The sequence below is a fragment of the Triticum dicoccoides genome, chromosome 1B (assembly GCF_002162155.2).
Source record: "Triticum dicoccoides isolate Atlit2015 ecotype Zavitan chromosome 1B, WEW_v2.0, whole genome shotgun sequence".
Classification (NCBI taxonomy): domain Eukaryota; kingdom Viridiplantae; phylum Streptophyta; class Magnoliopsida; order Poales; family Poaceae; genus Triticum; species Triticum dicoccoides.
The window spans coordinates 3237952-3251048 of record NC_041381.1 but is presented as its reverse complement, the minus strand read 5'-3'; the positions used below and the strand labels follow the sequence as shown (position 1 = coordinate 3251048).

General features: G+C 45.8%; 1 protein-coding gene across 1 annotated transcript; it reads right to left on the bottom strand.

Moving 5' to 3' along the window:
- Positions 1 to 6805: 6805 nt before the first annotated feature.
- On the bottom strand, positions 6806 to 11700 carry LOC119349920 (glycerol-3-phosphate acyltransferase RAM2-like). Its single transcript, XM_037618013.1, has 2 exons — positions 11083 to 11700; positions 6806 to 7877 (listed from the first exon to the last, which is right to left on the bottom strand). Exons 1-2 carry the CDS (start codon positions 11698 to 11700, stop codon positions 6915 to 6917), a joined length of 1581 nt encoding a protein of 526 aa, XP_037473910.1. The 3' UTR covers positions 6806 to 6914.
- Between the last annotated feature and the right edge of the window lie 1397 nt (positions 11701 to 13097).

Here is a 13097-nt window from a genome sequence, read left to right as displayed (position 1 = left end):
GCCGCCCCGTCCAGTCGTCGCCGCCCCGTCCCGTCGCCCCGTCGTCGCCTCGCCGGTGAGCTCACCCCGGCCGCCATGTTCACACACACACACACACATTACACACTACACACACACACACTATAGAATTTTTTTTCTGTTTTTTAGTTATAGAGATGTTATAAATTATTCTGTTTTGTAGTTATAGAAATATTTTTAGAAATGTTAGTTATATAGAAATGTTATAAATTTTTCCTGTTTTTTAGTTATAGAAATATTAGAAATGTTATAATTGTTTCCTGTTTTTTAGTTATAGAAATATTTATAAAAATGTTAGCAATTTTTCTGTTTTTTAGTTATAGAAATATTAGAAATGTTAGTTATATAATCAGAAATGTTAGAAATTTTAGAATTAGTTTTAGTTAGATGAATTAGATTGATGTCAAATTGTTAGAATTTGCATATAGAATGTTGGATTAATGTTACTTTTTGCGGGCATATATTATTTGTTCTCGACGATATGCCCGGCCCGCATCCTCGTCGTCCACCCGTTCATGACGATGTCATGCTTCAGAGGACCCATCTCCGGGACAGGGCTCCACCGGGCTGGCACTGGGAGGTGCTACCTGGAGGGGCGTGCCGCTTGGTGAGGAACCCGGCCTCAGGTCCCATCGTCGACTCTGATCTCTTTTGGTGGTGTTCGCATGGGCCACATTCGGTGCAGAGGCAGCCGGCCCCGCGGGAGGTGGTGCGTCGCCGTATCAGGTAGGAAGACGAGCACGTCCATCGCTACATGGCTGCTATGGACGACGTCAGGTTCTCCACTACTTGGCAGGTTCTTTGGGCAGATGATCGGAGATATGATCCTGTGATGGTTCCTTCTCTTTGGGTGACCACAGCCCACGCCCCAGGAACCGCAAGTGGTGCCCTAGATTCTTCTTTAGTACTCGATCTTTATTAGGTACCTAGCCAGTGATGTATTCAATATATAATATTCGAGATGATGTATTCGAGATTATATATATTATTCGAGACGATGATGTATATTCGAGATTATATATTAATCGAGACGATGCATATATATAGCTAATTTATATGATTCCATTTTTCCTTATTGATTGCATCCATGCATTGTAATTTGAATACTAAATTGTTCTATATTTCTTCTGTATTAGTTAAGTAAAAGCTATGGTGGACAATACCGACAGAGCCAGAGAAGAGGAATTGTTCGACATCATACGCAGCCCTGGCAGGCTAGATGATCCGAATGAAGCAGATGATGGCTCCCAATATCTGAACAATACCGGAGAGGGTGATGAAAAGATATTCGATCTCGACGACCGAGCCGATGAAGTCATGAACTATGATTCTGATTATGATGACACAAACAATGTTTATGATGACATAGAGAATGTTGATCTTCAAATAACAAAGACTACTGGCGAGGTATATTTATATAAGCAGGCATCTGGTGATCATCACATGTTTTTTTTATTTTAAGATATATGAACGAATCGATCTTCCTTCTTTTCAGCCCTCCGGGTCGAGCAAATCTGCTTCTTCAGACAGCAGGACAAAGCGAGGCCCGAGCAGATTGTTGAAGGACGGTGGAAAGTACAACATCGACTCCGTCAAACCTAGTGGCGAACCTCGATCGCCTAAGAACATTGAAAACAAGTGGACTCGTCAGTGCGGAGTTCTTGTGAAGGACAAACTCCCGATCTCCATTCAAGAATGGAAAGAGCCAAAGACTAAACGTCCAGGTGTTACTTGGGTCGACAGCAGAGCCAAAAAAGACCTTTGGGATTCTCTGATGGAACATTTCACCCTACCAGATTATTTCACTAAAGCAGATGTGGACAAAGTGAAGTGCGCTGCTCTTAAGAAGATGGCAATTGCATTCAACACCCACAAGAAAACTTTATGGGCCAACTACCTCGCTACAAAAAGGAAGACTCCAGAATTCACGGGAACACTGGAGAAGCAAAGAGAACACTGGGACGATTTCGTGAAATTCAAGGATTCAGAAATATCTAAGGAACGTTCGATAAAAAATAAGGCCAATGCAGCAAAAAATACGCAGTTCCATAGGCTGGGTCCAGGTGGCTACGCGGTGGCAATGCCTAAGTGGGATAAGTCTGAGCAAGAGATGGAGGGTGCAGGGGTCACTCCGATTACTAGGAGCTGGCCCCCCAGGTGGAGAACTTGGTTCTATGCGCATGGGGGCATTGGACCCGAAGACAGGCCTGGTTTCGAAGAAGGCAAGTCTAAAAGGAGCCGAACAAAAGATACTTGACGCAATAGAAGAAGCTCGAGTGGGGGTGTTCACGCCCAACAGAGAGAACGTCGAGCTTACGCGCGCCCTGGGAAATCCTGAACACCCGGGAAGAACACGAGGCATGGACGTTATTCCCTGGTATGAGGGCTTTTCGGACTGGAATGACGACTACAGGTCCCATGCAAGAAAGAAGATGGAGGAGGAGAAGAAGAGGAAGCTGGAGGAGGAGCAGAGGAAGCAGGACGCAGAATGCCTTCAGGGCCTAGAAGCAAGGCACGCGGACTTGGCACTCAAATTCCAGCAGCAGCAGCAGCAGATCGACTCACTTAGCCAGGAAAGGGGGTCTTAGCAGCGACAGCAGCAAGCGGATGATCGTCCATCATTGGATAGCACCATACCATCCATGCCAAGAAGCAGCGTTGGTTCTGCCCCGGGTGACACACTTGCGGATACATACCACCCTGTGGATGACATCATAGAGAACACTAACTGTGAGCTACACTCCAAAATGAAAAACATATCCATGAAGGTGGCGGACAGCGTTGCTTTCACAATTACCCCTGAAGCAACCTTCCATTGCATCCCGATACCAGAGGGCTATGCTCGTGTCATGGTTGATGAAGTGGTGGAGCCATATTCGATGCTAGTACTTGACATTGCTGGAGGTGACGGCGAGCGCACACTAGGAGATGACGTACATCATACAATCCTATGGAGAAAGGATTGCATCATCTTTCCAAGTCCACCGACACCGCGTCGTCTGCCGACTCCTCCTGGAAGTCCGCCACGAGTCCGCAGACTCCCGCTCCTCCAAGTCCACAAACGCGTGAGCCGACTCCTCCTCTAAGTCCGCCACCACCTCCTCTAAGTCCCCGAACGCTTGAGCAGACTCCTCCTCCTTCATGTCCGGCACAGCGTCAGGCCACTCCTCCTGCTTCAAGTCCAGCACAGCGTCAGCCATGTCAGCCGTCTCTGCCGTCTCAGCAATCGCAGAAGAGACACGCCGCAGCTATGGTGCGTAGCGGTACAAGTCGAGGTAGTACAGGAAGTACAGGCAGAGATAAGCGATATAAATATGGTCCAAGCCTCGCTCCTCTTCCTCAGAGGCCTTACGACATGACCGAGGAGCAAAACGTAGTCATAGTGCAGGCCCAAGTGGACGCTCATTTTGGACCTAAACCGGCACCGCCGCCAAAGGAGAAAAGTGCCTGAGAAAACGATTGACCACTTCATTCGTATGGCTAGAGCACCAGCTCCCAAGCCTGTTGACTCAGACTATGAGCGTCAAATCAGGAAGCTACATCGAGCACGGCTACAGAAGGAAGCGAGCTCGAGCTCGAGCCAACAAGCAGCTGGCAAAAAATGCGGGAAAACCGTTCCCCAGCTGGGAGAGCAGGCGGCGCAAGCGATCCCCCTGCTTGTTGTGCCAACAACACATGAGAGGAGTACGCGCGCCAAATATTATTGTGGGCAAACCATTAGCGTTCCCCACCAGGGCGATGTGGTAATAATGGAGGAGCATATAATGCAGGCTGAAATGCTCAAGATCTCTGTTGGACAACTCCTCGAAATCGAGCCCATGTCTCCGTTTAAAGAATCGGAAATAAAATGGAAATATGTCTGGGGCCAACCTTTGGTCCATCCAGACAAGGTCAAGGACCTCCGAACGAGAATGTATGAATTGCATCAATGGTACATGAACATTACCAAGAATTCGAATTGAGTGTCCCTCATGGTGAATGTCAAGGATGAGCATTATTACCATGAGAAAGCTCTGGCCATTGAGTATACAGAACTTTGTCAGTTATACAATCAAGACGCACTCGACAAGTCTATCGTCAGTTGCTATTGTCTGTAAGTGATTTCGTTCTGTAATTTAAGTCTCAAGCTAATTATGTAGTGATAATTTTGATCAATCATTACATGTAATTATCCTCACTATATTCTTTTCTGTGGTATTATATGCAGGATGAAGATGTATGAAATGAAAAAATCTGGACGCTATGGCATTGGGTTCATTGACCCAAATACCATTAATTAGAACATATGAAAGTTTCCATTTTATCAAGCAGGTGTAGAGAAAAGTATGGTAGAGTTCTTGAAGAGCCTCAATAGCAATGAAGATAGACTACTTCCTTACAACTTCCCGTGAGTCACACTGTTTTGTACTACAAATTCTACTTTTTCTTACTAGCTAGCTAGATGTTAATAATTAAGTATATACGGTTTACGGTAGTTGATTAATTTTATGCACATGCCCGCATATTTAAGACATGCAAACGTGTCCGCATGCAGTTGGCACTGGGTCTTGATAGACATTCAAGTTGAGGAAGGAAAACTTGAATTACTGGACTCACTAACTAAAGAAGAAAGTGACTTCACCATCGTAAAGGGGATAGTCAACAGGTAATTTCAATCATTATTAACTATATATATCTCGGCCTATTATTGGTTCATCATTTCCTAATATGAACTATTTAATAACCCCTTTATTAATTTTCTTTGCCGGCGGGCAGGGCATGGCAAAGTTCATCAAGGTGACTCCAGGCGAATGGAAATAAAAGTTGTTTTGGCATCGACCAAAGGTAAGTAATTAAGTAGTACTAGCTAGCTACCATCTCTTTAATTCTTGTTTCAATATCATTAATTAATTATCATGCTTGATTAATCATTATCTGATTCAATTCCATTCTCATAATGGCCCTGAAGCAGGCGTCGGGGAATAATCTGTGTGCATTCTACGTATGCGAGAACATTCGCATGATGACGTCCAAAAGGAGCAGATCTGATAGAGAAGACTAGGTACGTTTGTCAGAACAGTATTCACACCATTATCGATATCTAGTCACACAACTAACACACATGCATATTGATCTCCTTCTTAACAGTTCAGAGAGGTGTGGGATAAGCTCCTACCCGTATACTAGCACTTCAAGAGGAAATATCTGGATTTTTGCTCGACCAGGTCATAAATCCCAAAGGAGAATACTATTACCCACTACCGCCCCCATGAACCACTTGTCATCGTGCTCCGGAGGCACCAAGGCAACATATGTAGGAGAAATTGTATATGAATATACATGTGTATGTGTGAATAATGATGTTGGTTGTAAGACATCCGATGATATATATATATGTGGTTCTATACGTACGAGAAAATCTATTTATATATATGCATAACGTGTACAATTTGTAGTATCGTGAAATACTAGCAAACAAAAAAATGGAATGGAAAATAAAGCAAAAAAACCCAAAACATTTAGTACCGGTTGGTGTTACCAACCGGTACTAATGTCCTACGCGCACACGAGTCTGGCTCGTGCCACGTGGTGTCACTTTAGCGCCGGTTCGTGACGAACCGGCACTAAAGGGAGGGGGGGGGGCTTTAGTCCCAACTCTATAGTGCCGGTTGGCAAACCTGCACTAAAGGCCGTTACGAACCGGCACTAAAGGTCGGTTCTGCACTAGTGAAGGAACCAAAGATGATCGATGGACACAAAAAGAAAGGGGGAAACACAATATAAAACCCCTAAACCCCTCCTTAAAAAAAGAACAGCGCCTAGCTGCTGCTGATACATGGGAGCCTTTTAGTCTCAGTTGGTGTCAGCAACCGGGACATTGGATGTGTTTATTTTTGATACTTTTGGTCATCTTGTTTGTACCAAGGTTTTCGATCCCAAACGGAGCTTTTTTCTCGTGGGGCACCGGAATTTGCGGTTACCAAGGTAACCACGAAATTCCGGAAAAAAATCGGACGAAATTTAAAATCAAATTTTGAATTCAAATTTTTTGAAGTACATATAGATACGCTTATCAGTCATAATTATCAATGACCTATCCCTGGCCTAGTGGCTATCCAACCGCAGCGATTACATGCGCAGACGTGGTGAGTTCGACTCCTAGTCGACCCACAATTTAGCATCTTTTTTAAAGCTTCGCATCCTCAAAAAGAAATTAAAACTGAGTCAGCCAAGATTACTCCTAACTTTTTTAAAGCTTCGCATCCTCAAAAAGAAATTAAAAATGAGTAAGCCAAGATTCGAACCCGCATCTACCTGATCACGAAAGGTTAGCTTTACCACTAGGCGACCAACAGGTCTGTGGATGAACAAGAGATGGCCTTTCTTATAACTATACTGTGAGCGTTTAAATTCAAAATTTTCAAATCATTCGAGATTTTTTGCTGGGTATGCGTGTTTCTCGAGGGGGTGCGGTAAACGCGGTAACCGCGCGAGAGCTCGGAATTTCGCTCGGTACCCAAAACCGTGGTTTGTACACAGGCTAGGTGTAATTGGTATCTTTGTAATATTAATATATTCCCTTTGTCGAAAATAAATTTCAGGCAGAGATCCCCATGATTTTCTTAAAAAAAGGAGAGTGAGGTTATACCAGTATCAGCTATAATACCATATGATAACACGTAAAACTACAAAAAAATGATGACAAATACAACTTGTACGCAGGTTTATATTAAGATTGTACAAATACATAAATTGCGAGACTATGATACGTACGATACTACTGAGTCCGAGACAAGCATGATAGAGGTCTATCATACTCCCTTATGACAGGCTTGGAGTACATATTTTTATGGGACTTGTGTACTAAAGAGTGCGAGGAATTATTTTAGTACATATTACGAGTAAGTATTAACAATTTAAAATTGAGGTTTATAGACCAAATAAATGCAAGACCTCTTACGACGCTCTTCAGGATTGACAGCAACGACGCCATAACTGTCAGGCAGTGTCGGTGACTTGACAGCGGTGACGCCTTCATTGCCTGCGAGTTCCATGTACTTGTCCTTCCTTGTGAGGCTTGTGCACTCATAGGAGAGTGTGGCACCAATGAGCTGTTGTATGTAGTTGGCCACCTCGTGGCTGGACTTGCCTCCGCCGCCACATGTATGCTCCGTGGGTAGCTTGCTCAGGAATGTTACCGTGTACATTGGACATGGGTTCATGAAGAAGTAGAAGGGATCCATAACCTTCCAACCCCTCGCGGACGTGCCGTGGAACATACCCATATGGGCCTCTATCGCCACCGGCACCACCTCGTCGGTAAGCTCAGCGAATAACGCTGAGAACCTCAAAAGGAAGGGTTCCCGGCATGTCGTCCCCTCGGGGCAAATGGCGAGGTCGCCATCCGCTATGAGCCTCTTGATCATGGCGGCATCTGTTGCACGATTGCGGCTGAGTTGTACTGTCCTGATCGGCGACAGGAATTCAGAGAGCCGAGAGAGCGAATAGGTGACAGCCGCAACCGGCCGGCCGATAGCAGCCGAGAGGAAGATTGGGTCAAGCAGCGTACGGTGCGACATAACAAACAGCACCCCCTTGCGCCCCGTCGAACGGCGCGCCTGTAATGGGGGCGTGCCTCTGACTACCACGCGCACGCCCAGCGCCCAGAAAGCATAGTAGACCCATGACATGGGTAGTAGAGCGCCGGCAGCGATGCGGAGGCAGGCGAGCATGAATCCGACCGGGAACCACAGCAGGATGAGTAGAGCGACGAGAGGGGTTGGATGGGGCACGAGGCGGCCGTCGTGGAAGATGACCGGTTTCCGCAGCTGGTTCATGTTCACGGCCTCCACTGGAGCCGCCTTTAAGATGTATGCTGCCTGCAATACCACACCGCCACAAGGTAAAGTAATTGTCTAATCTAGGCTTGCTAGGACTAGTTATTTTGATTCAGGAAAAGGATTGCTAATAGTCAATGCACTGGTTCGATGTTGAACATTATGGTTTAAAATGTGCGGTAGTTGTAAAAAAATCTGACTTCTGATGCATGTTTTAACTAGCCGACCATAACCCAGCTCTAGCCTTGCTATAGCGGTTTGTGCAGCACACCGCCAAATGATATGGTATAAAATTAAATGTATAATTGTCTGAAAAAGTTCTGAAATAGCCTTCTATAGCTTATTCGGAGGACAACAACTATCTAGCATAGCCCGCTATTTATCACAACTATTTAATGCAATGTTCAATTTGCTTAGAGCATCTTCAACTGGTGCGCAACGCGCAGCGCGCTAAAAATGAGAATACCGTGCCGCGCGAGTCGTGTTTTGCGCGCGGCGCTGTGCTGGCTCCAGCGGCCGCCGCAAAATAAAGCGCGGCCTAGCCGCTCCAGCAAGCGCGCTATATTTTATTTCTTGAGACGATCATAGCATACAAATATGAAGAAAGTTCGCAACACCACATTAATAGCGGGTCGAATTCCGGCATGGAATAGATCCGCAGATGAGAATATTTGTCCATCTGTAATGGAGATTACATTAGTAGGAATATAGGCAGAAACGTCTCCAGATTGAGTCTCAACTATTGGTAAAGCGGTCATACTTCCTTCGCCTAAAAGAGAATTTAATTTCGCGGCTCTTTCTAAAAGGCGTGAATGCAAATAAAAAACATCCCCTGGATAAGCCTCACGGCCGGGACTTAATAGAAGGGACATTAGGCGATAAGCTTGTGCCTGTTTGGAGAGATCATCATAAATTATTAAAGTATGCCGTTCTTCTACGATACAAAATGCGTACATCTAGGCTTCTTCAACGATATATAGTTCTACTACGTCCACATAGCCTGCTTCTACGATACAAAATAAAACTACTATTACTTCTTCTCAGACTAGGACTCTGCCTCGGTGATGTCCTCCTCCGACGTCTGAGCATAGGCGTCAAGGAACCGTTCATCGCGGGACTCCCAGGACGACGCATCTCCTAGCGCCATGTTGTATTTAGCGACCGCCTTCCACGTTCGCTTGTCCTCGCGATAGGCAGCTCGCTCCTTCCTCCTCTCCTCCCTCTCCGCCCTCCTCTCGGCGCAGAACTGTTCTTCGTTGATGATGTCTTGCGGGAAGCGTTGCCTCCACAGCGCCATGGCTTCCTCGTCCATCTTGGCCAGGCTAAGACGGCGCTCCCGCCTCCGGTGTTTGCGACGATCCTCGTCGGTGTTAAGCCGCGGGAAAGGCGCCAACTCCTGTGCCCGCTCCCGTGTCGTCATGGCGATGAAGTTCATGTCCCAACAGGATCGCCGGAGGCGCCACGCCGCAGCGTCGTACGCGCGGGCGCCATCCTGGGCGGTGTCGAAGGTTTCGTGGCCGCGGCGCACGCCACCGCCCGACTGAATCGAGGCGGAATAGGTGCCGGACGGATGCACGCGGACGCCGCGGTAGCAGGAATCTCCCCGGCGGCGAGGCGGCATGGTGGCGCGGTGGTGACGTGTTGGTGGCGAGGAGAAAAAGCAGTGGAGAGAGTGAGAGAGAGCGGCAGAGGACACTGTAATTTTATAGACGCGCGCGAAGAGGCGCGCCAAATCTAGCTCACAAGTTGCCGCCTTTTCCCGCGCGTGCTAGTTTGCCGCCACCGCCGGAGCGCGCGAAACCGGGCCGCGCGCTCTAAAAAGCGAATATACCCCGTGCGCGCATCTCCTGTTGAAGATGCTCTTAAAGAGGCAACACATCCCCACTGATCACAATGCGCAGTACATCCTCATTGCCATTTTATTAGAAGGTCGTGGTAGGAGTATTATTCAACAGTTCTATAAAAGAAAATCTGTATTCTGATTACCAAAGTAACCACGATTCCGCATCAGTCAGGTATAATAGTAGTACACCCTCCCTTCCTAAATATTAAATATTAGTCTTTCTAGTGATTTTACTATGAACTACATGCGACTATAAGAAATTGGTTTAGACTGTAGATTCACTCATTTTGGTCAGTATGGACTCCATATTGAAATCTTTAAAAAGACTTATATTTAGGAACGGATGGAGTACTTCCTTCGGTCACATACAACTTTGTGTACGGAAGTTGTATTAAGTGTGGGTCAATTAATATGAATCGGAGGAAAAAAATTGATCATCCAATGGTGAATGTGTCCATGTGTTCTTCTAGTTACCGGCACCATTTTAAATTTGTATCCAAATCTCCAACTAGTTACTTATGCTCTTCAATTGTTTTTACTGAAGTTTCTCCTGAGAAAGCAGTTTTGACAATGTCAAAGTTGTTTTGATCGGCACGGTTCTATCTGTAAGCCACGCAAGGTTTTGGCTACCGGACACAAGAAAATTGCCGCGGGGGCCGAAAAACGCGCTTACCATGATTACTACGGAATACAACCAAATACTATTTGGAATTTTCATATGTAACTCGAATTCAAATATTTGGAGGAATTCAAATTGTTGTGTCACTATTATTTCACAAGAGCGTGGACATATCGCAGTGGTTGTTACTCATAGCCTTAAATAGAACTAGAATAACTAATTCTAGACCTTGGTGCCTAACCATATTTCTAGTGGCTAATGATTTTTCTTTGGTGTCTAACAAAAGTTTTCTTTCTACTATTATTTTTATTTTATTGGCTGTCCACTTATTTCCGTCTATCTAACTATTTTCTCTACATGTCTAACTATTTTCTTCTTGTATCAAAAAATTTGCTAATTTTGTCTAACTTTAATTTTTTCAGAAAAGGATGACTACCTCTGGCCTCTGCATCAGTCGATGCATGCGCAAAAACTGAGCCAAAATTAGAAAAAATCTGTGAAACAACACATCCCGTGATAAAGAACAGGTTACGATGCTTACACACCTAGCCTACTAATAGTTCGCCATCCAAATCGGCTGAAGATAGCCGTACTTCCGTCTCCAACGTTTGAAGCCAATAACCATAAGCTCCATGTAGTCCGCACGAGTGAGAAACGATCACATACGGATCCGGCTGTATCTCTGTATATGTCTAACTTTCTTTTTGTGATTTTTAATTATTTGCTAGTGCAGAATAGCACAACACAGGTTGACTTCAAAATAAATCTTTTGTGTGGTAACTAACCTTGCATATGCTAAGGAATGGGTGGTCGGAGCCGTGGTTGGCAAGACCGACGTCTGGCATATCACCGTCGTGGAAGATCTGCCGCAATGCCTCGGCTTTGCGGGTTCCGGCAAGCACCCCACGGTGGGCGTCCACCATCCCTGTGGCCAGCCCACGCCATGTGGAGAGCTCGGTGCCCACCACAGTGTCGGCGCCAAGGCACTCCTTGAGGAACGGCTCCACCATGACCCGCGGCATGGCCGTGAGCACGACGCGTTGCCGCGCGCATGCCGAAAACACTCTCCATGATCCCGGATGGACATCGGTAGCAAAGAAGTGCGGCAGAACGGCGCGCGCAGCTGACTCAATTACCGACATCCGCACGCCTGCCGTGGTTGCGAAGACGAGCACCTTCACTCCGGCATCCTCCGAAACGGCATACTCCAGCGCCACCGCGAGAGGCGCGAGGAGTAACAGGAGCAGCAGCCTTGCTAAGCCGTGGGCCTCAAACGCCACCAGCGCGTAGTATGGGAACGAGCTGCGTGACCGCAACAGTGTCCCGACCAGATCCGAAGCCACGGCTAGCGTGCTACTGTCCGACGACTCGAACTTGTCAACCGTCTCAAACGGCGCCTCCATCGTGTGGCTCTCTAGACCGTGTACCAGCCTCCCAGCTGAGTGTGCCGATGTCGTGTGTGGTGACTGTTGATGAGTGCATATGTGTTCAGGCATGGTATTATATAGAAGACTACACAATTAACTTGCCAACCCTGCAACTGCTAAAAAGCTACAGTACATAGAATGTTTAAATAGAAGCTGCAAAATTAGGTGAGCTCACGCCGTGCACCAAAATGACCGTATCAGTTATCTTTACACGTGGAGTATCCCGGGATGAGTCCTCCGATGGTCCAGGCAGGCCGACGACGAACTAGGATCGATGGGGAACTTGAGGTCATGTGGGACGCCAGCAGCTCTATGAAGTAATGAGCCGCTCCGTTCTTGGTCTCGGTAGGTTTTTGTGTGGAGTTAGGCTAGTTAGGTTCACTAGCCGTTAACCCGTGCACTTGCTATTTGTTCAGTTTTACCAGGTTGTTAGGTACGTGGCTTGTAGCATGATCCTTATGTTATAAATGAGAAACATATTACCATGGGAAAAAAATGAGATCTTAGTAGCGCATGATACATCTATATTTTCTTGTTAGTTCAGTAATTTATATGTATTTAAAATAGCTTGAATAGCTATTTTTCTCTTTTTTCTAAGACCAAAATAAAGACATGCACACGCACTATATTTGCAGATATGTGTTAGCAATCTGCGCCTTAATACATTATTATGATTGGATCATAGTCCTCTTGGAACATGAATCCAAGAAGAACTTATTAGAGGTTGTACTTGATAGTTGGCCTTTTTGTATATAAAATAGAGTGAACTTTGATGCCCAGGGTGGATGGAAAGATACCGGGCGACACTAACAATGTGGAAGATCGATCGCCGCTTGGGGTTGCAGTCGATCTTGCATCATACCTCGTAGCACCTGTCTTCAGGTTCCTTTGCGGTTTTTGTTGTTGGCCCTGCGCAATTGATGGTGATGGGGGTATATCCTTCGGTAAGAGAAATGGCGACCACCAGCCACATGTAGGAGAGCAAGATTGAAGCGGATGCGGCCATGTAGAGGAATCGAGCGAGATGTTTTTCCTTTTAAAATCGGTCGACAAAAGATTTAATTTATGGAGTTTCACGGGTCATCAACTGGATTCTGTTTTTTTTTTCCTTTTGCCGGAAGCGGGTTTTGAAAGACGCTACCTTTTCTGGTTAAGGAAAAGCAACGTACGGATGCTTTTTTGGCAACGTTAGACGTATCACATGACATCTTTTTGACAAGACATCTATGTTTAGCAAGTTTTCTTTTTATTGCATATAAATTTACAATTCAGTGGTCTGATTAGTAAGAAGGCTTGAAAGATCCGTCCATATATAGGGGCCGTGGTTGCCTAAATTTTTTTTTACCGGAGCCAGTGGACATGTTTTATCTTTT

Coding starts and splice junctions, on each gene's coding strand:
- LOC119349920 (XM_037618013.1), bottom strand. CDS start 11,700: ATGGAGGCGCCGTTTGAGACGGTTGACAAGTTCGAGTCGTCGGACAGT. Junction 7,878..11,082: donor CATTCCTTAGCATATGCAAG/GTTAGTTACCAC, acceptor GTGGTATTGCAG/GCAGCATACATCTTAAAGGC.